This window comes from Amphiprion ocellaris, chromosome 12 (assembly GCF_022539595.1).
Source record: "Amphiprion ocellaris isolate individual 3 ecotype Okinawa chromosome 12, ASM2253959v1, whole genome shotgun sequence".
NCBI classification, from domain to species: domain Eukaryota; kingdom Metazoa; phylum Chordata; class Actinopteri; family Pomacentridae; genus Amphiprion; species Amphiprion ocellaris.
The window spans coordinates 32,349,035-32,376,311 of NC_072777.1; the positions used below are offsets into that span (position 1 = coordinate 32,349,035).

Below are 27,277 nucleotides of genomic sequence, written 5' to 3' on the forward strand. Positions count from 1 at the left end.
TTCTCATTTTGAAAATGTGCACAAACAGCTCTTTAAAATAAAACGCTGCTTCTGTTTGATTAAATTAAAAAAAAAGAAAGACAAAGAGTCACAGAGCAGCCGCCCATTTCCTGGGAAACTTTGCCGTGTCGCTGAAGCTTTGTGAAATCTTTTTCCTCTCTAACTGTGCAGTCTGCTGTTTTTCCCACTCTCGTGCTGTAAAAATCAGGAATGTCCCAGCCATAATGAAGCAGCTCTCTGAAAAGACAGGATGGGAGAAAATTGAATTAATGTTAATATGGCCATTAGGTTACCACCCAGCAGGAGAAATATGGCAAACCTCAGCCATTCATGCTGCACCGCTGTTAATCACTTTGTTACACTCCAAACTTTCATCTGCATAGTTTTGGCCTGAAGCAGGGGGGAGAAGGCAAACCCAGAGCTAAACCAGAGATCTGTCTGCAGCGTAGTCTGTCTTCCAACCACGCACTGAAAGCTCCTGGTGAACACACAAACTCTGCTGTGAGGTATCCTTGAGGAAAATATCCACTTACTTCGCAGCAACACACAAAGGTGCGCCTCAAACCGGGCTGAAATAGAAAAGCTGACACACGCCGTCACTCTAGCTGTGTCAAATATCCCTCCTGTTTCTGGTTCTCGGGGATGGATGTATCTGCCAAGACTTTTTTTAAGGAGGCCACCCGATGAAAAAGGGGCAGTGACTTGGACTGAAGCTGTCAAAATTTTTAATTTAATCTTGATGGAAAACTTCGCCTCATGCAACAAATAAGTTATAGAGTTTTACATCTGTTGGGGTTTTTATTTGCAGGAGAATTTATGGTCTAAATATTGACTCGAAATTGGTCCTTTAATTAGCCGTGCCAGTTAGAAATAAACAGTAACAGAAGCAATGAAATCGAGCGACCCTGTGCTCATTCACATTTCACAGATCTGAATCTCCGTACAGCCTGTTGAGAGTATTTGTATATATCTCTGTGAATCATCTGTTGTATATCAAATAGATCCACAGTTTCATCTGACAATAGGAGTAGCATCAAGATCAATGCGTTCCAGATCTGGCAACCCGATAGCCTGGCTTTCTTCTCCCTGTAAACAGATCATCCATTCAAAGCTTCTACGTTTTACTTAAGACCAGCCCAGGCTCAGTGTCCGCTGACTGGTTCCACGTGTGTGCAGGCGGCACTGACTTGTGTGTGTTGTGTGTGTGGTTGTGTTACTCCACTGAGGGGGTCATGAGTCACTGGAACACGGACGTGACTGATGCCCTCTCTAAGACTTACTCTAATTACTGCTGAGGTGTTGGTGATTGCCCCGGTGACAATCCTGAGCTCGGCCGGTGTGCTGTTACAGCCTGGCCAAGATGACACTGTCACAAGAACCCAGAGTCCGTAAGCTGTAATTGTGCATTTTCAAAAGCACTGCACCGCTCAATCACTGCACACCTTGACGTTTGGATGTGCGTAGGTTGTGGCGAGCGGCGACCCTGTCAACTGCCGTAATAATTGCTGCTGAGTAATGTTCTCGCTTTGGCTCGGATTGAAAAAAAGCTCACCAATAAATCTGGAGGCCATTTTAGGACGTCGCCCAAAAGGCTCATGCATGGGAGAAAAAAAAAGAAAAGAAAAAACCCTCGACTGTTATAAGCCAAAGAAATGGCAAAGTTGAAACCATACAACCTTAACAACATCAAATTAAAGCTCTCATCAAAAGTTGGCTGCCGTGGAAAGAGGGCGAGAAGGCACAAAGTTGGCCAACAAAGCAGCACAGTTAGAGGAAATACCCGTACCGCCGACTGCACAGAAGCACAGCCTCTAGTCATTTCCAATGCTTGCAAAGACAATGGGGATACGCTGAGGCTTAAGTAATAAGCCCAAAATGACTTCCAGAGCGGCAGGCCTCCTCATTTCAGCGTGGCAGCGATGCGGGGAAATCAGAGCCACGCGAGCTGAGGGTTTCATGGAGGATCAAAGATCGTGATTAGCCTGCACTGTCCGTCCACCATTATGGGGAGATCTGCTGTCGATGGCAACCATATGCCGGCCGGATTAACCTCTCCATCACAATCACTACCCAGAGGAAGAGGAGACGAAGACGAGAGAAAAGGGGAGAAAAAAATTGGAGAGGAGGAGAGCAGAACAGAGAAGTGAGAGGAGTGGATGTGGATAGGTAGAAAACATCAAATGTCAGTCATGGATGTGTGGCATAACACATGTGCCCAATATGCAGGAAGGCTTTTGGCAGGTTTCCCTGACCTATATAGTCCGGAAGTTGGAGAAACTGCAGGCTGAAACAAGTCTTTCAACTTTTAAATGAGCCACAGTAGATGCTCTGTACTGCACATTTGGAATTTCAATAAAGCTGATACAAGTGAGCAGAGTTTAATTCCTCAAGCTGTGTTGGAGGACTGGGTCATCGTATCCAGTGAAAAGTTTGTCATTTCATTTAAATTCATGCTGAAATATGACTTCTCGTGACCCTTTACTTTCTGCAACAGTAGACAGAACGCAGGAAATGAGCGGCGAAAAAGTTTGGAAAGTACATGAAACAAAGGTCCCAGCCGGATGTAGTTTATGGTCAATGAGCTAACCCCGAGGCCGGAGAGGAGGATTTACCACCAGGGTGCCACATTCTGCAGCTATTTTTCATATTCTTCCATTTGTATAGACAGGATAAAACTGTTTATGGACATATGTGTGGAAAATGTGTTTAAGCTACAAGCCTGAACATTTCCCATGGCAGCAGCTGACTGACATCTGAAAGCTGGCGTTGCAAGGAGACACACTGTCAGCATCTGTGGTACACAACTCACTGGAGAACGTCATAGCCCTGAATAGCCTACAAACACTAATAAAAGGCATCCCCTGAAACCACTGGCTATTACCCATTTACAACATTAGCAGCAGCAGCAGCTCCCATTGTGCAGTTAAATTTTAATTTTATGTACAAGGTAGAAGCTAGTTAGCCTTGCTTGCTGAAGTTAACAATGACTCCAGCTAGATGTGATTTTCCTTCATTTTATTAAACACCCACATCATGCCCTTTTCTGTGTTGTTTTTGTTCCACTGTGAGATCCGATCAAAAAGTATCTACATGCAACAGGTGTAAACAGTAACTTTTGTGAGTGAGGACTTCGTGAGGTGTCAACATTGGTAGATTGGTTACAAGTGTTCCAGTGCCGAGTCAAAATCTGCAAGGATGTCCATCAACTGGCCAAAACTGACCAAACCTTCATGTTGAGAAGCATCACTGATGATGGGATTTGGGTCTACAGCTACAACCCAGAGTTCAAGCAGCAGTCTTTCCAGTGGAAGTGCCCACAGTCTCTGAAATTAAGGCACGTCAGGTCAGGAGTGCACCAAGAGGTCATCCTTTTCTTCAATATTCATGTGGTTGTCCAATGTCAGTGATAAGTTCTACTTGAAGATCCTGAGACGTCTGAGGGAAAACATTTAAGTCAAATGGTCCAAACTGTGACGCTGGACCTTCATCAGGCCAGTGGTTTGGCATGGCATAGGGCATCCATCCATCCATTATCTCTACACCGCTTAAACCTCACTGGGGACGTGAGGGGCTGGAGTCTATCCCAGCTGACTTAGGGTGAAGGCAGGGGACACCTGGACAGGTTACCAGTCTATCACAGGGCTCCATATACTGACAAACAATCACACACTCAGTCACACCTACGGACAATTTAGAATTACCAATTAACCTCAGCATGCTTTTGGACTGTGGGATGAAGCTGGAGAACCCGGTGAGAACCCACACATGCACAGGAAGAACATTTTTGTCATGAAAAAGGGAAATTAGCTATAGAGACCCAAATAGTTGGGCATTTGAATGTGAGTTTAAGTTTAAGGGGACTGAGCTGCAAACTCAAGTGGACCTTCGAGGAACTGCTGTTTGTGACATGTCCATGTTGGCTTCATTTTTCATTCCCAGAAACTGTCGCTCGGTTTAGCCAACCAATCATTAGTGAGACACGAACAAGCTGAGATTTTATGCAGTTATTCTTTGGAAACCGGCTCAAACTCTGTCACGCTGCACAGGGATTATGAGTTAACAGCCCTTTTCAAGTGTAGCCACAAATTCTCAATTGGTTCATGGTCTGGGTTATGACTTGGCCACTCCAGAACATTAACCTGTTTGCCTTTAAACCACTTCTGTAGCTTTAGCTGTGTGCATCGGGTCATTGTCTTAATAGATAACAGATCTTTTCCTGAGTCATATTTCTCTTGCATACTGTATCGGGTTGTCCTCCAGGATTTCCCTATACTGTACTTCATTCATTTTAGCCTCTCACTTAACAAGCCTTCCAGGACCTTCTGCTGAGAAGCCTCCCCACATCGTGACGCTGCCACCACCGTGCTTCACAGTGAGAATGGTGGGTTTGTGATGATGTGCAGTGCTTGGTGTCCTTCAAACATATTGTCTAGTTTGATGGCCAAAAACCCCATTTTGGTCTTGTTAAAGTTCCAGTTGACTTCTGAGTCTCCAATGCGCCTTCTGGTGAACTCTGGCCAAAATATAATGTGAGCTTTTTTTTTTTTGGTCAATGGGTTACTTTTGCCACTTTCTCATAAAGCAAAGGTGCTGAAGCTCGTAACTACTTCTGAGGGAGTCATAGGTGTCTTGGTGGCCTCCCTCACTAGTCCTTCCTTGACGAGTCACTCAGTGTTAGATTTACACATGTACTCTAATACTTCCGTTTGTTAATGATGGATTTAACTGTACTCAAAAGGATATATTTAGTGACTTGGAATTTTCCTTGAACCCATCCCCTGACTTATGCTTTTCAGTGGCCTTTTTTAAAGCATTGCTTGGAATGTTGTTTAGATTTATGGTGTAGTTATAGCCATCAGCACTGATTCATCAGTGACTGGACCTTCCAGATACAGGTGCCCGTATACCACAATCACTTTAGACACATTTACTGCACTCAGTTGATCTCCATTTGACTAATTGTGTGACTTATAGCACCAATTGACTGCACCTGTGTTGAATTAGTTGAGTCACTTTAAAGGGGATAAATACTCATGCAATCACTTACTTTAGATTTTATATTTTTAATTAATGGCATTACGTTGTGGAAATCTGTTTTCACTTTGACATGAAAGTGTCTTTTTTGGTAATTGTTGTCAAAAAAAAAAGCCAAGTTTGAAAGGCAATAAAAGGGGAGAACTTCCAAGGGATGGTGAATGCTTTTTTATAGGCACTGCAGTTATATACTAGTATCTACAGTATATATTCTAATTTCTTCATAAAGAAATGGCTTGTATTCGCAGTTCAGCTTTACCAAATGAACCATAAAAACCGAAGAAATCCAATATATGTTATTCAGTTGTTTGTGTCTCTATTATATGTCTCCTTCAACTGCCTCCCCCCCACTCTGTGCCTGTTCCAGATTACTCAGATGAGCCGATGAGTCCTAAGGTTTAATGGGCCTCTGCTTTCTTTCATCAGCAGAGAGCCCAGTCATCACTACTGAGTGGAAAGCCTATGTGGGCTTGACTGCTCGGGGAATAGGAGCCGGATTAAGTGATATCATATTGTTTAGCAGGGGATCTCCCTCCCTTGGCAGCAGCCCTGAGATGCAGTCATGCCTTCAATAGGTGGGTAGTCATCGAGTTTTCAGATTCGGCTGTGTGAGCGCTGATATCTGCACTGGTGACATTTTATCTTGCAGCTGTCATGACAATAAATTGAAATTAAAATGAAGGCATTTGTTAAAGAGGGATGAGTCACTTGTATATCATACAGGCAACGTTACACACACAGAGCATCTGCTATGGTCTGTCTTTCTGTTTTCCAGCTGAGAAAGCGAGTGGGTGGGATCTGTCACTTCATTCCCCTGAGGCTTGTTTTTGCATGGCGAGTGAGTTTATCTGAGGCCAGAGTTACGGTTTATAAATTTTCTGTGTAAAACATATAGTCCTGTTTAAAGTAACGTGTGCCATGGGGGCACTCGACCTGAAAAGCATTTTGCACTGAGATCATGTTTGCATGTTAGCTTGCAGTGAAACTTAGAAGAACTTAATGTAGCACGGAGATGCTTTAGGGAAATGTGGCCCTGGTTATAAGAGAAGGTCAGGGCAGATAACTGCTGCTGCTTACAGACCTTGTAATAGCAGTTCACACTGGGCCTCAGATGGCTCCCCTGTGGCAGTTTAGCTCTCACAACAAAAGACAATGTCAATTTCAGAGCCTTGATACTCTGAAACCTGAACTCCCTGACGCCCTGGAGTTTTGTGCAAAATTAGTCCATCCAAGAGAAATTCATGTCTCGCCGAATTAGACTTTAGGCTCGAAAAATACAAGAAGTATTTCCTCGTTCAGTTTGAGGTTTGCTGAACTAAATGAAATGAGAGGATACTGTACCTGAAACAACACAAAGGCATTGCGGTCGTATTAGAGGAACGGATATTTGTGAATCGGGCGGTTTGTGCCTGTGAATAAGCAGACCCTTCCATCCACCATTCCACTCTAATTAGGTGCAACAGATTCAATATAAACGTCACGGCCTTTTCATATAATCCTGCCCATTAAAATAAGAACCACCATTAGGGAACACTGATGTAATGACTGTTATGAATGCAAGCAGTTCTAAATGTCAAATGTCATTTATCACGGCCACCCAAGTTTCTCCATGTTTTGAAACCTTTAGGATGGTTCACAGAGGATTATCAAAATGCAACATGAGTTCTTTTCTTGAACAAGCACACAAGCCTTGAAATGGTCAAAATGTAAGTATTTGAAAGAATAAAATAATACATGACATAAACTGGGTAAAAATGGTGTCTCTTTTATAATGCTTGGCTTTGTTGCATTTTAAAATTTGGCCTTCTATATTAGACAGTCCCGGGATACTGTATAAACACTCCATGTTTGAGCTACATACATGCCTGGCAACAAAATTCAGCAGTGGTGGGCAAAATCATACATGAACTCAAACACTGAAGAACCAGAGTTTTAGGCAGAGGTTGCCATTGACAAATCATAAAATGCTTCGTTACCCTGACTTTTCTGCACCCCATTGAGTATTAAAATCATGGACAAGATCAGTCCACCTCGCAGCCTGTTAGAGTTTACGTTTCACCAGCTGTTGCCAGTTGACATTATGTTTTGAGCTAGCCAAATCAAAGGCATAGAATTTGGCAACGCTGTAGAGACGTGCCAAGCAGCAACCTCCAGATTCGAAATACTAAGCATGCACTGAAATGCCAAAAACTGCACTTCGTTGAATGGCCACTTGGCTGACACCAAAAGCGAGTCGATCCCTGTAGACCCCGATGTTAAAGTGTCCAACTTTAGAGCAGAAATAAACATATTTCCAGCCTGGTTCAAAACATGATTTTGGTCTCTATAGTTCATTTCACCATTCATGGCAGCTTTAGCAGGGGTGGATTTATATAAAAATCACTCATTTAAATTGCGTTGAGACATAAAGTCTTTCATTAAGGTTGTGGCCACTTTTAGGACTACTTTTTAAGATAGTCCATGGCCCACCTCAACTCCACTATTTCAACTTCTGCATGAGTGAGACAGTACGACACTGCCAAGATGGCGACCGCCGGAGCTGCCACATGTAACTTTAAAACTACACTTTGGGAACACTTTCGGTGATACCATGCAGGGTTCATCCATCTTTATGTATCGTCAGTTGACCCTACCAATATTCTGTGACTATTAAATTGTCCCTAGCATACATTTTAATCAAAAAATAACAATATAACCACTGTTTCATCAGTGTTGTGTGAGTGTAATGGGTAAATAGATGGTTAACTCGTCTTGTTTAAGTTCCACCTCTTATACAAATATTGCTAAGATATTTTGGCATCCCAAGCAATGATAAGACCAAAGTTACACCCTCAAATGACAACATGAAATTGTTGAAACATGCAACCTAGTAACTGCACACCTGGTGTTACGGTAAAACTGGTTTACTAAGGAAAGAACTGCCGCCCTTTATCATTTTTACATCTAACACTATAAGCAATTGTTATGTTTTGCAAAGAAGTCTGTCTGTGTACAGACAGTGTAGCATTAGCAGCCTGCACACCTAATTTTACAGCCAAATAAATGTTACCTAGATAGCAGCTGACTACTGACTCATCACCAGGCCGACTCCTTTGGCTTCTTTTACGCACATCACTTAAATATTTTGATCGCTTTTATCTGAGACTTTTAATCACAAGAGCTGAGCAGCAACTTGTCCTGTCATGCTGTGAAACGCAATTTAGGCCAAAGGAGAGACTGTCGAAAGGGTCGATTTAGATGATCTCAGTTTGTTATTATCAGAAATGACCAGAAAAGACAATTTTATCAGTGAATACAATTACACTTTTAATATTAATCATTATTAGAGAACAATGAATTGGTAGTTTTCCTTTAATATTGTTGTTAAATGACTGGAGTAAATAGAATTATTTAATAGGTAAATATTTCACATTTATTTGTATTAATAAATATAAATGTATAAATATATATATATATATATATATATATATATATATATATATATATATATATATATATATATATATATATATATATATATATATATATCACTTACTAAAGGTAGTACATGGTATTTATCACACATTGGCCTTTTTTCATGTTTTTTCTCCCCCATGAACTGTATAGTGTGATTAGAAATTGCACTTGGTAAACCATGTGTGGATTTAATATTAAAAACATGCAAATCAGTCCAATACAATGACTACTATCTAAATAATAAACAGATAGTTGAATTAACATCTTTCTATATTCTGTATAATGTTCCTAAATGGCAGTTTTATTGCACTGAATTACTTTGAATTGCAGAGCTGTACCAAATTAAGTGGTGAAGGAGGAGAAGTCTTATGCTGATTTAAATAGTTTAACATTATTTTGTAGCCCGCAGCATGAGTGCTGTTTTAACAGTATTGTTTGTTTGTCCCTTTTTATAGAGACATAGCTAAAGAAAAAATAATAATAAATAATTAATGGACGCTTTTGATAACTTCTCGGACTACATAACTGTACACAACAATATTTTTTGATATAATTCTCAAAAAAATATACATACATATAATTAAAACACTACATATCTGTTACATTTTTAGACCTGCTGTGTGAATGACAATATATTTATTGTGTTTAACAATAAATTACATAGTTCTAAAAAAAAGACTGTGTGAAATCATTTTAATAACGTTGATTTGGCCTCTCAATTTCTGCAGATTAGCTCTGCATTACTGCATAAATTGCCATTCATGTTCGGACTCACAAGCACTTTCAGTGCTTTTTGACCAAGACCTGAACAGTGTTTAAGAGTTACTACGTTTTAAAGTGAAAAAGCAGAACCTGGGTGTATTGATTCATTCCCCTCATGCTGAAACTTTAGTAGTGCCTTCTGGAAATATCTATTCCTGTGGTTGGTTCTCCACAGAACAACACAAAGAGACACTTAAGAACATTTCATCAGATTTCATGACACGGAGAAAAATACAACAAGACAAATATTATTTTTAAGTTTATGACAGTTGACAGTAACTGTGATATATGAAGTGCAATGTTTAAGTAAGAAACTTCTTCAGTTCTCAAATACGGCCGAGGAATCTTCCAGAGGAAGCGGCTTTAAGGATGAAGTGTTCCTTCAATCTATTTTGAGTGAAACTTGGTTCATTTAATATACTGGAAAATCACATTTTCTATGCTGGTCTGCAGCATAAAAGTCACAGACGGGAAGATTTAGAATTCCAAATAAAGTCTGAGACAGATTTTGTCTTTAATGTCTCATTCCTGTTATTTCAGCGGGATCGCATGGTTACAGTCAGTAAACAGTACAGCAAATATGTATGTTGGACAAGCTGGAATGTCTCTGCGCTGCAAATGTAAGTTTTGATTAACTTCCTAAGCTTTAAAACATCCAGTGAAGAAGAGTTTATAGTTAATTGCGTGGCGGTGATGTCTGCGCAGACATAAAAATGCTGCTTCCCCACCCCGACTCTTTAGGGAAGTCACCAAGGGAAAAAACTCTAAATCTTTCATATGCAACACTTTCAACAATTTAGTCACCCTTTGAAATTTGCCTTGATGAGCAGTAATTGCGATCCAGACCCTTCCATCATCTGCACACTTTCATGTCCCCTCAGTGGGTCTTGAATCACGGCATCTCGTGGTCTCCTAAACGACCCTGATCTCGCAGCAAGGACCACCAAAACTGCAAAAACTCTGGCACCCAAGAAGGTCCTCTGGTGTGCCCATTAAATCATCATAGCCCTACTCCCATCTCAATATAGCCACGTATTTCTGGACAAGATAAATATTTGACTAATACATACTGTAGGTTGCAGCAACTGGGCTCAGGCCAGAAGCACCGCTATCAAAACATGAGTGAAAGAGGAGCATTCACCAGCCGCTGATTATTGCACATGCAGTGTTTGCACATCTCTGATAAGGCGGGATCTTGATTCTGTTGGAGTGACTCAACTCAAATTATACCCCCTAAATAAAACACCGAACACTGACCCGAAGCCACAAAGTCAGTCTTTGTATTTTGATTGCTTATTGCTACAAATTGGTATCAGTGAATACAATTACACTTTTAATATTAATCATTATTAGAGAACAATGAATTGGTAGTTTTCCTTTAATATTGTTGTTAAATGACTGGAGTAAATAGAATTATTTAATAGGTAAATATTTCACATTTATTTGTATTAATAAATATAAATGTATAAATATATATATATATATATATATATATATATATATATATATATATATATATATATATATATATATATATATATATATATATATATCACTTACTAAAGGTAGTACATGGTATTTATCACACATTGGCCTTTTTTCATGTTTTTTCTCCCCCATGAACTGTATAGTGTGATTAGAAATTGCACTTGGTAAACCATGTGTGGATTTAATATTAAAAACATGCAAATCAGTCCAATACAATGACTACTATCTAAATAATAAACAGATAGTTGAATTAACATCTTTCTATATTCTGTATAATGTTCCTAAATGGCAGTTTTATTGCACTGAATTACTTTGAATTGCAGAGCTGTACCAAATTAAGTGGTGAAGGAGGAGAAGTCTTATGCTGATTTAAATAGTTTAACATTATTTTGTAGCCCGCAGCATGAGTGCTGTTTTAACAGTATTGTTTGTTTGTCCCTTTTTATAGAGACATAGCTAAAGAAAAAATAATAATAAATAATTAATGGACGCTTTTGATAACTTCTCGGACTACATAACTGTACACAACAATATTTTTTGATATAATTCTCAAAAAAATATACATACATATAATTAAAACACTACATATCTGTTACATTTTTAGACCTGCTGTGTGAATGACAATATATTTATTGTGTTTAACAATAAATTACATAGTTCTAAAAAAAAGACTGTGTGAAATCATTTTAATAACGTTGATTTGGCCTCTCAATTTCTGCAGATTAGCTCTGCATTACTGCATAAATTGCCATTCATGTTCGGACTCACAAGCACTTTCAGTGCTTTTTGACCAAGACCTGAACAGTGTTTAAGAGTTACTACGTTTTAAAGTGAAAAAGCAGAACCTGGGTGTATTGATTCATTCCCCTCATGCTGAAACTTTAGTAGTGCCTTCTGGAAATATCTATTCCTGTGGTTGGTTCTCCACAGAACAACACAAAGAGACACTTAAGAACATTTCATCAGATTTCATGACACGGAGAAAAATACAACAAGACAAATATTATTTTTAAGTTTATGACAGTTGACAGTAACTGTGATATATGAAGTGCAATGTTTAAGTAAGAAACTTCTTCAGTTCTCAAATACGGCCGAGGAATCTTCCAGAGGAAGCGGCTTTAAGGATGAAGTGTTCCTTCAATCTATTTTGAGTGAAAGTTGGTTCATTTAATATACTGGAAAATCACATTTTCTATGCTGGTCTGCAGCATAAAAGTCACAGACGGGAAGATTTAGAATTCCAAATAAAGTCTGAGACAGATTTTGTCTTTAATGTCTCATTCCTGTTATTTCAGCGGGATCGCATGGTTACAGTCAGTAAACAGTACAGCAAATATGTATGTTGGACAAGCTGGAATGTCTCTGCGCTGCAAATGTAAGTTTTGATTAACTTCCTAAGCTTTAAAACATCCAGTGAAGAAGAGTTTATAGTTAATTGCGTGGCAGTGATGTCTGCGCAGACATAAAAATGCTGCTTCCCCACCCCGACTCTTTAGGGAAGTCACCAAGGGAAAAAACTCTAAATCTTTCATATGCAACACTTTCAACAATTTAGTCACCCTTTGAAATTTGCCTTGATGAGCAGTAATTGCGATCCAGACCCTTCCATCATCTGCACACTTTCATGTCCCCTCAGTGGGTCTTGAATCACGGCATCTCGTGGTCTCCTAAACGACCCTGATCTCGCAGCAAGGACCACCAAAACTGCAAAAACTCTGGCACCCAAGAAGGTCCTCTGGTGTGCCCATTAAATCATCATAGCCCTACTCCCATCTCAATATAGCCACGTATTTCTGGACAAGATAAATATTTGACTAATACATACTGTAGGTTGCAGCAACTGGGCTCAGGCCAGAAGCACCGCTATCAAAACATGAGTGAAAGAGGAGCATTCACCAGCCGCTGATTATTGCACATGCAGTGTTTGCACATCTCTGATAAGGCAGGATCTTGATTCTGTTGGAGTGACTCAACTCAAATTATACCCCCTAAATAAAACACCGAACACTGACCCGAAGCCACAAAGTCAGTCTTTGTATTTTGATTGCTTATTGCTACAAATTGGTTCCTTACAAATAACATCTAGAAGCCACGTCTGCTGCTCGCCCTCCTGAATTCTGCTGGCTAAACTGCTATTTGATAATGAAATAGAAAAATAATTGCAGACTAAATGTCCCTGGTTTCAAAAGAAACTTAGTCCTCACTCGGAGCTTTTCCTTCAATTACAAACTGTTTCAAAAATATCAGATATAATGTGGAAAAAATAAACACTGATAATTTGTTGAGAGACAATTTTGAAATGTTTACGGTATCTCAGTTACATAATGCCTTTTGGGTTGTAGTCCAATTGGAGAGACACTGCTGGCTTTCATTAGCAGCAGGCATTTTTCTCCATCATATTGAGCGATGCTGCCAGAAGTCTGTGCTTCTGAAAACATTGCAGCGCCCTGCCAACAAGTCTCCCCCGCTCCCCTCTCCTCCCGCCGCCTCACCCCCGGCCGGAGCAGCCAGAGCGGGGCCGGATTGCTGAAAGGCAGCACAGGCAGCGTGGCCCGTCTCCAAGCCTGGCCACTTTGGAAATCGCCACACGCAAGTGCTGGCCTCCCTGTCGGTGGCGTGATGGGGTCACCTCTGGGGCCCGGGGTGGGTAAACACACATGACCCAAGACAAACTTTCACAATTCCGCCAGGTGTGCAAACAGGAGGCCGCAAAAATACCCGGAAAAAGTCTGACCATGCAAAAACAATATAACTGCCTCTGATGAACTCCGTCGAAAATGCAGCAGGAGAGGCAGAAAAAGGCCGACATGGTGCGGGAGTGGAACTGCTGTCAGCGGAGAGGGCACCGAAAATCTGTCATGTGTTAGATAATGAGAGAGTTCGGATGAAAAAAGCGTTCACCTGTCCTGATTCGCCACCAGCGTAGAAGTCATCCAGCCCACCCAGTCGGCCGAGAAAACCCAAAACTTCACGGAGAAATAAAATGAGAAACAGGAAAAGAATACATTTCTGAGATTAAATCTGAGCAGGCCTACATTTTGCCTCATCTCCAGAATTCTAGCTCAGTAAAGCTCCCCATGTGGCCTATGATCTATTTAATGTCTTTCTAGTGTTTTTTTTCTTTCATTGCCTGCACCAGGAATCTAATCCAGCCTGTCCTGATCCATCGTCTCCTGGGCCCGGTGAGTCCTGGAGCTGACCTCTGTGGGGAGTCTTCCAGGCACCACATGTTGGTTTTGTGTTCTTATGAACTCTTGCTTGCTCGAGCAGTTGGGCCTATGGCACCAAGTCTGAAGGACACAGCAAAACAAGGATTTAAGTGCAACCAGATGCAGCACTGTCCTCCCAGATCATCTGTGATGCTTTGTGTCAGATCTTCCTCAGATAACCATGCTGCCAGTAGACAAGGATGCCTGTTTGTTTGTTGGCGAGGGACAATCAAAGCGTGGCGGTGAATTCGCAAATATGCTCTAATTCTGGCTGCCAGCTAATGCCATGGCACAGGCCGCACATCTGGCTTTGCATTTCTGGATATGTTTTTTCCATGTGTGACTTCAGAATTATTCATTAATGTGGCTGACGCGCAGTGTAACGACAAACAGATAATTCTTTTTAAACTGCAGTAAATCTTTGTCATAACAACACGCAACCCGAGCCAGACCCGGTCCCACTTTGTAATGATATCATTGTTACAGCTTACCTCTGCTCACCCCTGCTGCTAGACAGCGAGCGAGCACGTAGCAGCCTGCTGCTTATACTATTAGCAATACAGATGAGAGATGTCTGCATGTCTGTAAAGTCAACCTGTAATTATCATGGCTGTATATCCCCGGGCGAGAGACTAAGTCAGATTTATAGATTTATTCTGTCTTCAAATTAGCATCATGCCTCGGATTCCAGCATTTCATCTCGCAGGCTGCAGGAATGTTTTGAGAGTAAAAAAAGGAGAGTCATTGTAATTCACAACTACACATCCCAAAACCACCATCTGTGAAATGGTGTTGGAGAGGCAACAATATGTGACTGTGCTGTTCAAAGCGCACATATTAGAGGAGTCATTTAGCTGCAGCTGGGCTCTTTACGTATTTTTGGGACTGTTTGTACAGAAGTTTGTAACTTTGTACACTGTTTAGAAATAAGACTTATTACAGGGAGATGTGCAATTAGAAGTCCGCAGCAACTAGAGCTGCATTAGGTCTTTTTTTTTCTTGCCAGCTTAGAAGTCATGAATGATTTTTCCTGCTGCAGGCAGATGTGTTGCTGCACAGTTCAGAAGTGGAACCAACCTTCAAGAGTAAACACATGGAACGGATTTTGTGCTGGATGCAGTTCTTAATTTTAATGTTAAATCACTCGATTATAGATGTCTTATTTGAGTTTTTCATTTTAGAATTATTACATTTGATCGACATATTGGTAACTCTTAAAAATGCATCCATTATGATACAGGTTTAGGAATATTCATTAAAATATGTCATTTTATTTTGCAGTGCAACCTTATCCCTAGTCTATGTGATCACAAAAACAGTGATGAGAAAAGACTCCCAGGTAGACTGTACCAGTATAGAATCTATATTTAACTGAGCATTACCTATTTAGATTACGTTTTACTTCTATTTTATTGTATTTACTACTTGTTACTCCACTACATTTGTCTGACAAATACTACTTTGCATATATTTGCATATAAAGACTTAACATGCAAATACACTACTTGACAATTTAAACATTTTGCTGTTAATATTTCTGCACTTTATCATTTTTGATGCATTACTTTGACTTGTACTGAAGTATTTTACATTGTAGTTGTATTAACTTTTATTGCACATTAGCAGTAAATGTCAACCTCACTATTATGACATTGTGAATTTTTTTCCAATTTTCTAATATTTTTAAAGAATTGTTCTTTCTATAATGCCTTATTTTTACTGTACAATATTAAGAACAGTCATTGAATGAGCATGTGACAAAAAGCAACTCTTGAATCTTTCGTAGTGGAAGAAACCACTGATGAAAAAGCGTCATTAAATTAATTTCAGGTATGTGTGCAAATTCAAATTTTTCTCCTGTGCCACATTGTGTAACAACGCAGAACACCCACTTCTCTTTTACTGGAATTCTGAGTGTATCTCTCTCCCATCTGCACTCTAATTTTGAACATGAAAATTTAATTTGCATGCATTTTTTAACAGCACATATTGGAATGCCTTCAGTGAAGCGCTGCCCTGCTATATAACACCGTATCCCGAGAAGACGAATTCGAACATACATTTGAACGTGATTCAGTTTGAAGTTTTGAGGAGTAAATACATTCCTCGGCTGGCTTGTCCTGAATTGATCTCTGCTGACTCAGAGGAAAGATCGCACACCTACCAAGCGTCTAATAGACAAGGCCTGCGGGGGTTACTACCTCTGTGCACAGCTTTGTGTGCAGAACAGTGTTTACAGTTCAGCCCAGTCCTTGGGGTAGAAACACAGACGCTCATTTGTACTGTGTTTCTGCAGACTTCAGTACGTCAGCGAGTAAGAAACACAAATTTTACAAGACGTGCAGGTGATAAACATCGACTCAAACAAGCCAGATTAATTGTTCTGCTGTGTTCAGCATGTAGATAATACACATGTACAATGTAAAACACACAAAAGACAGCTTCCTTCTTTTTTTATTGAGCATAAATCTGCGTTGACTTGAAGAATTCCCATCTGATTTGAATTTGATATTCAGACAGGAATAAGATATAAAGCCATAAACTGTGGTGGAGTTTTTTTTTTCAAATGATTATCCAAAGACAATGCAGCCAGTGAACTCTGGGAGCTGGCCGGCCGGCCTGCCTGCGCTCCAGGCTCTATTATGACTGGTTCAAGTCAGCGTCCTGCTCATACATCTTTCTAAAATTATACACCACAATGAAGAAAAGCGGCCACTTCTAAACATTGTCAAAAATTCAGATTTAGATCCCCCCCTTCCCTCCTTCCTCCACCTCTTTTTTTTATCTTGTTATTGTGTTACACAGGGACTGAAAGACGAGTCACAGCGTTATGAAATCATGTGAGGAGGGCAATTATCCATCACAAAAGCCCCACAGAAAAAAATAAAAAAAATAACCCACCGACTGGAGGAGACAACAGAGCCTTTTGTTTGCCCCATTGTCAGTGACACAGTGCCGAACTCCTCCTCATAATAGCTTGTTTCTCCAGCGAGCTGTCTGCCTTTATCAGGCGCACTTTGTTCTCCTCGCCGAGTAAACCAGGGTTTTTTCTGAGACTCATAATGGAGCGGATTATCTATAAGCTCATTCAGGTTGTTGATTGGCTGCTTCTGACCCCCACGTTTGAGTCACGGCCAGCGCGGCGTTAATGTATTCTCCAAAACACTGTCATTTCTGTTATTGACATTTCGCTCAGGGTGACGGCGTCATGTGACCCGGTGGGGTGTCATGTGACCTCTAGTTGTGGAGTTGTATCATCAGGGTAATTATGATGCTGACTTGGCAGTTTAGGAGTTTGAACTGTGTTGACCTCCACCCAAGCTGCTATTGTAAAAAATCTCTCGGCTGTTGACGACTGACCACACAATGACAGGGTTCGCAGCGGGCCGCAGCTATACTGTACCAGCCTCACTGTAGAATCAGAGAGGAGCAGAGGAACATCTCCGAGGTCCTCAGTCATGGAACTGCAAGTTTAAGGTATGGAGAAGCCACTGCAAGGCCTCAGCGGCCGGACCTGTCCTCACCTTTAACACAGCATGGCATATATAAACCAGACAGCAGGACTCCTCGTGGTGGAGAAATAGCAGGAGAGTAGCATGTTGCCAAAGTATGGAAGATATATATAAGTCCGACTCCATCTACTTAGCACACAAATTAAACCAACTTGTCAGTGAACATTTAGAAATCATCGCTTGGGTCTCAGCGGGCCTCGCTGTTTGAACTGCAGTGTAGGTAGGCACTGTTTATCCTGGAGCGGACCCATGATTAAAATGAGAAATCGAGGAAAAAAAAAAAAGAAATGGCTCTCGGTGGTCAGCCACAGCCTCCTCCAATGATCCGACTTTCCCCCCCTTCTTCTTCTTTTTTCTGCGATTTTATGTAATCACAACTCCAAGAGCTATTTTTAATGTGTGTTTAGGTTGTGCGTGCGCCATTCGATATTAAACATTTCCCCTTATTACTTAAAGGCCGACTTTATTTTCCCTCAAAGCTGTGACTCCAAAAACAGCTGTCCAGACACCACAAGAAAGGGGCCTTAAGTCACTGGAAGATGTAGATACCACTGCTGGACTCCAGAAGAAAAATATCTACTTTTCATTAAGATTATACCCATACCGTACTTCACCAAACAATTCACATAGAACATCAACATCCTCTTTGGCGACGCGGCGTCACAGATTAAGTTTCCGCGCTCCCAATGAGTCTTGGACGGCGTTGAAGTGAACCTCTCGGCGGCTTCAGGTCGCTGCTCTGCAGCCCTGCGAGGAGATATTTACGTTCACACCAGCGGGCCAACAGGAGCTGATTGCAAGTGGTGTTTGTTTCCAATGAAAGCACGTTAATTCGGGCTCGGCCGCAGTGTAAACTACCTTGGCGTTTTACAGATGTCGCCTGTTAAAGTGAATCACTGTACCTGCCTGTTTGCCCCAACCGGGGGCCGTTCTGATGCCCTGCCAGAGAGAGTACACAACACGGGCCAAAAGGGGCTATTAATAAGCCCTTCCTTTTCTAATACTGTAATCCCTCCACGTGTGTCATGTCTGCTCCACGGCTAATTATGTCACGTCATTTTTAGCTTTCTCAGAGCAGAGATGCGAACACAGACGGTACTCTCAGAATCTGTCTGAGTTAATTTTAACCCATCTTAGCTGTCATTATCCTCTAATATTTTTCCAGAAATACTCACAAATTTTCTATGAAAACACTCGAAGGTCATCCGCTAGTGACAAAAAAAACGAGGAAGCGGCACCCGTCAGACTTACATGCGCTAATAGCATGTGTAATTCCAACACATGATACGTCTATTATGTTTCTTTGAGAGCTTGTGATAACAAAGTGAGTCCATTTGAAGGTGTGTGGTCCTGAGTGGTAGAAGAGAGAGTGAAAGTGTCTGGCAGGGTGGGCCTTCAACCACAGTCCTCAGGGCAGACCTTGGCCAGAGCTCAGAGCATGGCCAAGCTCTTCAAGTATAGCAAGTGTAGCATACGGCCACCAGTGGAGAACCGGCACTGAATGAAATATTATATTCCACATCATATTCCAGCCTCTAACGTTATTACCTTCACATAAATGCAAGTTTTTTTGACAGCAAGGACTACATATATTACAAAATTGTCTCTGCAGCAAAATGGAGCTTCCAAGCCGGCGGTAAAGGCTTCAAGTGATTTTTTCCCTCTGGTTTATATACATACATGATTAGATATGTTGAAACCATTGAAAGAAAGCATCACAGAGCCTCATTCAGCTCCTCTTTCTGTATTTTTTCCATAAATCTTTCCAATCAGGCTGGAATAAATTCGATAAATACCTTATTCAAGTCGATTTGTCAAATGTTCCGAAAACATCACCCCCTTCAAAACCTTTAATTTTCATGTTTTCTGGATTTGCTGAAGGGGTAAAGTTGATTTTAATCTTCAGATTTGCTCATAAAGACGAGAAGCAGCTTCAGTCGAATGATGGAAAAGTCTGTTGTGGTTTTCTTAAGGTGCCTAAACCGCCGACGTGACCGAGAGCCGGGCAAGTAAAACAATATTTGGCCAAGTTTAACTAAACTTTGGTACCGTATCAGGAGGGGAAAACATCCAGCGCTTATTCTAGCTGCAATCTTAAAGAATTCACGCAGAGATACCCGAGACTACAACATCATCACAGTTGGGATTTTCGCCATCAAGGTTGTTTATCACGTGCCATGCCACCCAAGAAGTTATGTTTCCTGCCGTACGAGCCGGGGTCTGACATTTATGCTTTATTTTTCATTCCATGTTTTAGATTCAATCACGATGTGCAAATTATATCCCCATCAGACTGCATGTAATTTACTGTGGCTCAGCAGAGCAGTGCTGGACTCTGTCCTAAAGTTTAATGCTTCTGACAGAAAAGCATCCATTTGCAGTAACCTTAAAAATGTTTATACGTGACCTTAAATATTATTCTTGAAATACTTCAGCATCGAGTATCAAACTAATCCGTACGTACAGCTCGTCTTTGCCGTTGCACTGGTGATCCAGAACAGTCATTAAGGATGCTGCTGAGGAGTTTTTTAATATTTAAAGTGAAGCTAAACTGCATGTGTGACATGATCGATTAAATCTGTGAATGGGAATAGGTGCTGTGTACGTTCTGTTTGCTGGGTTCCTTAAGGATTCTGTAACATGCACTGCAACTCAAGAGGCATGTTCTTGTTTTAGATGGCAAATATTTACAAAGCAGCACGCCAAGGAAAATGTTTCACTGCACAAAAATAAGGTACGTGGCAAAGACTTGTAGAAATGCTGTTGTGCCACAGAATTTGTGTACTGTTTTTTTTCCTCTAAACCTATATTAAGGTCAGTAGTATTCGAAAGAAAAAGACTGCAGACTGTATTGCTCAAATATGACAACATGCTTAGTTTTTAACATTTAGATAGAATGGTGGTATTTAGTTTGTTTTTACTGAATGTCTAAGACAAATTTTCTTCATATTGAATGTGCAAACACAGGTTACAGCTTCTAATTTGTTTATTGACCTCAATTGGATTAAATGCCGGAAACTGTGCAACACTGATACACATTGATTTTATATGTTATTTTTTCAGTTTATGTTGCCGCTGATACATTTTTTGCAAAACTGCTGCTGCATTTTCCAACAACTATGGGTTGTTTATCGGATCCGATATTCAATATTTCATAGAATAGTGTTACTTTTAAACCTACAATGGAATAAGGAAAGTATGGTTTTACCTTGCTGACATGTTTCGACTACGTCTGCAGTCTTGCTCAGAGCGTCATCCTACGTATGATGACGTGTCCTTTTTTGTCAGGTGACCAGTCTGATCGATCAGTCACAATATGTCAGACCGGTCACCTGAAAAAAAAAAAAAAAGATGAGATTTTGTGATAGAGTTTGTGTTGCTCTGAATTCTGACACAAATGCTTTTATTTTTACAGCCAACATGCGTTGGCTCCAAATATAACTCTCCTTGATTTTTAATAAATGGTACCAATATCGGCCCTGAAAAATCATATCAGTTAACTCCTGTTGCAAACAGAAACAGTTTAAGGCACTTTTAATTCTACTCATATATATACATATTTATATTTATATATACGTATATAACATTAAATTAATCAGTTAATTAATACAGTCTAGACATTGTTAATGTGTTAAATGACTATTCTAGCTGGAAACGGCTGATTTTTAATGGAATATCTCCATAGGGGTACAGAGGAACATTTCCAGCAACCATCACTCCTGTGTTCTAATGCTACATTGTGTTAGCTAATGGTGTTGAAAGGCTCATTGATGATTAGAAAACCTTTGTGCAGTTATGTTAGCACATGGATAAAAGTGTGAGTTTTCATGGAAAGCATGAAATTGCCTGGATGACCCCAAACTTTTGAACTGTAGTGTGTGTGTGTGTGTGTGTGTGTGTGTGTGTGTGTGTGTGTGTGTGTGTGTGTGTGTGTATATATTTATTTATTTATTTTTTTAAATTTATTTTACTGCTTAATCCTCAGTAGAGTCACAGGGGGGCTGGAGCCTATACCAGTTGACCCCTTAGATCGAAAGCAGGAACAGGTCACCAGCCTATCGCAGGGCTACACATCTATATTAATCATGAAATGTGTTGCCAGAGACGTTTTAGGGATTTTGAGTCATTCTGCGGTGCAGGTGGGTTAATTGCATTCAAATTTTTAATCAGATTAATCATTATGATGGATTAATCTGCATTAACACATTAATTTTGATAGCCCTACAAAAAACATATTTCTCACTTGCCTTTAACCGAGTTTTAGAATAAATCTAAAATGAGTTTTCCACTGCCTCCTAAAAACAAGTTGAGTTCAAATAAGGCGGTTTATGGTGGGCTATAAATTGACTTTTAAGGCAGCATGAATAATCCACAGGCCACAGTAGGATACGTTTTTACTGAAAGTACAATTTTTTGGTTTTTTTATAAATTCTTTCCACCAGGAATTAGCTTTAATAAAAGCTATTCATGGCAAGAGGCGACATGATAGTTAAATTTCCATGTGATTGTGAAGCAAATTTGAAGGAATCTTTTGAAATGTTGCAAAAAAAGTAGAAAAGAATGAATAAAGGCCTGTTTGCATTCAATTATTTGGGAACAAATAAACTAGACTGGGTACTTTAATTAAAAGGTTGAGTACAGTAAGTAGGTAAGTTCAGAAACAAAACCAGTTTGAGAACTGCTAAGAAATTTGTGTCCATTTATGTGAGCAAAGTCATAAAAGAAGTCTTCAGGAACTCTTCTCAACTGTGAAAGTTTTAATTTTTCTTTCACGTCGGCTGGCATCGGCCATGTTTCATGTTATCTGGAAATAGAGACAACGAACGACGCGAAACAGCTGATCAGTCATGTGGTTTCAATGGTCTGTGTGTCAGAATTTATTCAAAGAAGGTGTTTTTTTTTCTCCAGTGAAGGCCATTAACTCCCTTTCAAAAGTCAAAAACTGCCACAAACAAGCTTTTTTGCTAAATATGGGGTATGTTTTTAGAATTTGGTGTTTCCATTAACTCTTTCCAATGCGATTTTTCAAACTGTGTGTAAAAATCTGGTATAGAAACACCACTATTGTGTCTAGAAAGATGTTTTTGTGTTTGATTAACAAGATTCTCTTCGTCTCTGTTGTAATTTAGCGCAGGTGTCCTCGAAGGACGTCTGGACCTACACAGGTACATTCCATGTTGTGAGTGAGAAAATAGGTTTTGTTTTCTTTTAATCACAGCCTCAAATTAAACTGAAATGATAGATTTATGCAAATGACTGATTTGAAAGGCAAGACCGTTTGAACTGGCAACAAGAAAATCCTGAGAAAGACGCCCGAGGCCGCTCCTCTACTCGTTACTGCTTAGTCACAATCAGCTCGTGACAACAGGATAGGTGGGAGCTTTAACGCTTTCCAACCTGACTGAACTCCCGGCTCCATTCCGCTCATTCCTGCGCTGACGGTGCAGCATTTTTTGATCTGTTGTAACGAACACCTGCGATGGCCTGATCAAAGAGGTGTGCGAGGGCGTGTGCAGCAGCATGTGTGGGAATCTGCATGTGATTCATCGCAGATTGTTATGACCTGCCTGCTCTGCTGCTGCCGCTGCTTTACATGTCGGCAGGATACTCTCGCGGGGGGCATCTGTGTTTGCAGAGAGACAGGTGATTTACGGCGTCCTGCAGGAATCGCCTACGTCTGTCGCTTCTATGGAAGCTGGCAAAAGATCAGATTGGGTTCGTTACATGCACATGCACACAACTGACTGCCTGCAGCAAAAGTGTAAGACGGGATTCGCGGTAAATTAGACTCACACCACCTCCACAAACTCCAGTTTTCCCTCTCTTTCCCAACTCTTTCTGCTTACAAACACAGTCACACACACCCAGCCTCACACCAGCCAGCCAGCCATTCGCTCCTCGCTCACACCCTCAAATCTTACCAAGCTCAGCTCTCCCTGCTCAGAGGCAGACAGGAGCAGCACGGCAGCCTGTTAAAGGAGTTGAGGGAAGGAGCAGCGGCAGTCGGAGTCAGAGAGAGAGAGAAGGGAGGAGGGGGATGAAAGAGTGAAGCAAAGCAGAGAGAGCACTGTTCCCCATATGCTGAGGAAGAAGGGCATGGGCGGCTAAACAAGCTGCCCCCACTAAAGCCTCCTGACTCATGGGAGCGTCGATCCCCGGGGAGCCTGGAAACGAACCAAAAAGGAGGAGAGAGAGAGAAAAAAGTCCGAGAGAGGAGACGAGAGAAGCCACAACGGTAGGCTGTCCCGCTCGACTGCTGTGCCGTGATGACGTCAGGGGGCATGTGACCCAGGCTCTCCAGTGACGGCACATGGAGGGCAGGAAAGAGACGAGTTTTAAAGCTGGTGCCTTTTGGGTTGTGTGAGGGCTCTGCTCGCCTCCCAAACAACCACAGAACCACAGACGTGCGGCTCGGGGTTGGTGTTTGAGGGCGACCCGGAGTGTAAATGGTTAATCGTCGCGGGCCAGCACCAGTCACAAGGACGGCGCTAAGCGAGTAAGTACGTTCCAACCACACTCGCCAAGCAAGCAAGTCCGACACCATCTGATCTATCCGCAAAGGCGATATTTGCCTATTTTTTTTTTTTTTTTTTTACTCTATAAAACCAGACCTGGTTGTTACTTGTGGTCATCCGAATAGTTGATACGTAAAAGCATGTCTTGTGGATGGCTTTTCCATTTTTTCCCCCTCATGACATGCTGCGTGCTCTTGGTTTAGGACGTGTCAAGGGTCACGGAAACCACAGAGGAACAAAAGTGGGGCTTGCTGCGACCAGAGGCAGCTATGGCATCTAACAGCCTTTTCAGCACAGTGACACCATGTCAACAAAGCTTCTTCTGGGGTGAGTACTTGCTCGTGATGCTCTGCTTGTTGTGTCTGGCTTAAAGGGGTTCCAGGTCACGGGGAGGACTCGGGGTCAGGTGTTGAGTAAAGGGACTGAAGGTCTTGGTTCCGATGGAAGGTTTTCCGTTGAGATGAGCAGAAAAGAGATGAGCTGAGGTCAATGAGGACTCTTGATATCAAAATCCAAGCTTGTGTGGTTCAAGAAGGACCCGACTATCATCAAGGCTTCATGTGGCGCCCAAATCCACAAAAAAAGAAAAAAAAAAAACTTTTTAAAAAAGTCTCTTGCTCTTAGAAATTCCAGTATTTACTCTATGTGATGTTTATAAATATTTCTGAAAGAGGGAGATGACATGTTTGTGCAACGTGCCCTTAGATTTACAAAGCCGATGCCATTGCGGAACCAAAAAACAAAAGCACGGGGTGATATTTTTGACAGACGTAAACAGACGCTGCACAAGAGAGTTTACAGTTGAGCATTGAAACAAGATGTGGGGATTACTGTGGCTGTGTGCGCTGGGTGTCTCTGCGCTGTGCGTGGAGGAAAAAGAAGTGTATCGATCGCTTTGCCAAGAACAGATCTGTAATTGCTTCCTGAAATTGTTCAGTCACGCTGCTGCCATTAATTAATCAGTGTCGATTTCTGCAGCCTCCAGGGAGCATTTAATCTGCAGACATAAATCCACACTCAATGGGAAGTTGATCCATGTCGACTTTCATGCTCAGAATTCACAAGCGAAGCCTGTAATATTTCATTTAAACTTAAAATAATCACTTTGTTATGATTTGCAGCTTCCACGCAAAGAATTAAAAACACAAAATGCAATGTTTTTTGTGTCTTCTCGTAGAAAAGCTACATTTTAAAATATTTATTCAGTGTTTGTGCATATTCGAGATCTGATCTATCAGAAACAAATAAATCCCAGACCTGCAAACAGTAGCAGTGACAGCCTAATGATTTCCAACTACCTGTGAAGGCCAACTTTTTCACGCTCCACTTTCGCGGGCCTCTGTTTTGGCTTTGCTGTGTCCTATTGTGACAGCTTCTCTACACAGTCTAATTTAATCAGCAGAATAAATGATGTTTTAGGTTTACCAGATGAATTTTCAAAATTTAAACAAACGTTCCCGTGCGACACGAGGAACAGAACAGGGTTTTAATAGACCCCACCCGCCTTCCTCTGCTGCTGTCCAAATCAAATGTTTAAAAGATGTTTTTAAGAAGTGGTCAGACACAGCTGTTCTGGGCGGCAGAAGCGAGGGTGGCTTCCTCTTAATGCGCTCTGAAAGCTGGGAGAGAGTGAGCGTCCTCTACCAATCACCACCACCTATTACCACGTTAACCCCCTGACCTGCCGGCGTGTCTCGGGGGTCGCGAGGAGAGAAGAGTGCAGCGCCGCAGGAAATTGAAAGCATGCTGTAGTGTAGAAGACAGACGGAGAGGAGCAGCAGATGTGTGCAGATGTGCAGGTAGAAAAGTCCAGAGGGGAGATAATCACTGATCGATCCCCATGAAGTGATTGATCCTGCGCCGCGGCTCATTGACCCTGTCTATGAACATCTGGGGCAGTAAATCTATCGCCACAAAAAGCCCCCCTGATGGCAAAGTTTGCAAAACCACCAGCCGTTGTATTTATAATTCTGGATAAATAAATGTACTGTTACTGTTCTGTGTCAAAAACCGAGGTTGGCATCGTGAGTATTTTTGCTCAGAGAAGGTCCGAGTTTAAGGAGTTCATTAAACTGGAATGAGAGCTCAAGTCTATCATTTTAAATGTAGTTGAGAGTTTTAGAAGAATCAGCTCCCAATTTAAATCCATTTGCTAAACATCCTCATGCTGCCCTGCCTCTGTGTTTCTCCTGGATTGCTTTCTGTGGCGTCAGCTAGTTTGCTGAGCTACAAAATATTGTTTTGCTAGTTAGAAAAGCCACATCGCTCCATTCCGTCCATATATTTGTGTTTATTAAGGACACTTTTAATTTAGAACGGAACGTACATTCCCAGCGATAAATTGAGCTGACTTGAGGGGAGCAGGGCAAAATATTCCAAATTGAGGAAAAAAAGGGGGTCTCATTAAAATTTGTCTTGGCTTTTACATCAAGCAGAGTTTTCCTTTAATTGCTTTGAATCCATTTTTTTATAACTCTGATGGAGAGGGGCAGAGTAATCCTCAACATGTGTGGCACCCACTCAACCACCGACGTCTCTCTGGGGAACATTTAAGTGCCTATTTTCTCTATTACAAACTTAATTACATATAGACAATTAAGTCATGGGAGCAATTATCATTGAGTAAAAGTCGTAGTAGCAGTGGCGAGAAAAAAGCGCTTACAAAGACAGACCCCGATCAAAAGAGAAGCGGGTAAATATCTGAAGACTCCAGGCGGAAAACTTTCCCTCAAAAAGAAAATCTCAGATAATTTGCAGGGGAAACCGTATATGTATTTGAGAAAGGCAGCTTCTGTTGCATAAGTGTTGCCTTTAGATCTAACCACAGGCCTGCTTCTTGGAGACATCTTAAAAGTGAACCAGACATCCTCCCTCCTCTCTCTCTCCTGTCTCCCCCACCTCCTCCCCCTCAGACGTGAAGCCCACTCATCAATAGGTAATTTGAAAATGCCAGAAGGGGGGGAGAGAAAAAAAAAATCCGAGCGCTTCACTGGCTGCTACTGTGCAAGCTCAAGACTCTTCCTCTTTAACTCTGGGGCTCAAAGGAACTCTATTTAAGCGTCGCTTAATTGTACCTCTGAGGCAAACATGTTATTTAATCCCAGCAGGGTCACATTGATGGAGCAAAATGGTGCTGTTTGTGTTTGCGAGCTGTGCCAGCTATTATGACTTATTAACGCCGGCAGTTCACATTAGTCTGTGTGACGATTCCTCGGGGTAATCAGGGGAGCTGCTGAGTTTTAATGTGATCAGTGTTTAATCAGAGATAGATTAATTGGTCTGCAGTTCAGCTCGAATGTAC

At 41.3% G+C, this 27,277-nt stretch overlaps 1 protein-coding gene across 3 annotated transcripts in view; it reads left to right on the forward strand.

Moving 5' to 3' along the window:
- The first annotated feature begins 23,336 nt into the window (after positions 1-23,336).
- The window catches only part of runx2b (RUNX family transcription factor 2b), a 45,478-nt gene continuing 41,537 nt past the window's right edge, over positions 23,337-27,277 (forward strand). The window contains exons 1-2 of one of the 3 annotated variants that reach the window (XM_035951612.2): positions 23,337-23,957; positions 24,180-24,303. In XM_035951612.2, the coding sequence (XP_035807505.2) occupies positions 24,246-24,303 (58 nt within the window). In that variant the 5' untranslated portion in view covers positions 23,337-23,957; positions 24,180-24,245. Of the gene's footprint in view, positions 23,962-24,179; positions 24,304-27,277 lie in introns of all 3 variants that reach the window. The other 2 variants (XM_035951611.2, XM_023277723.3) reach the window with 2 other exon arrangements.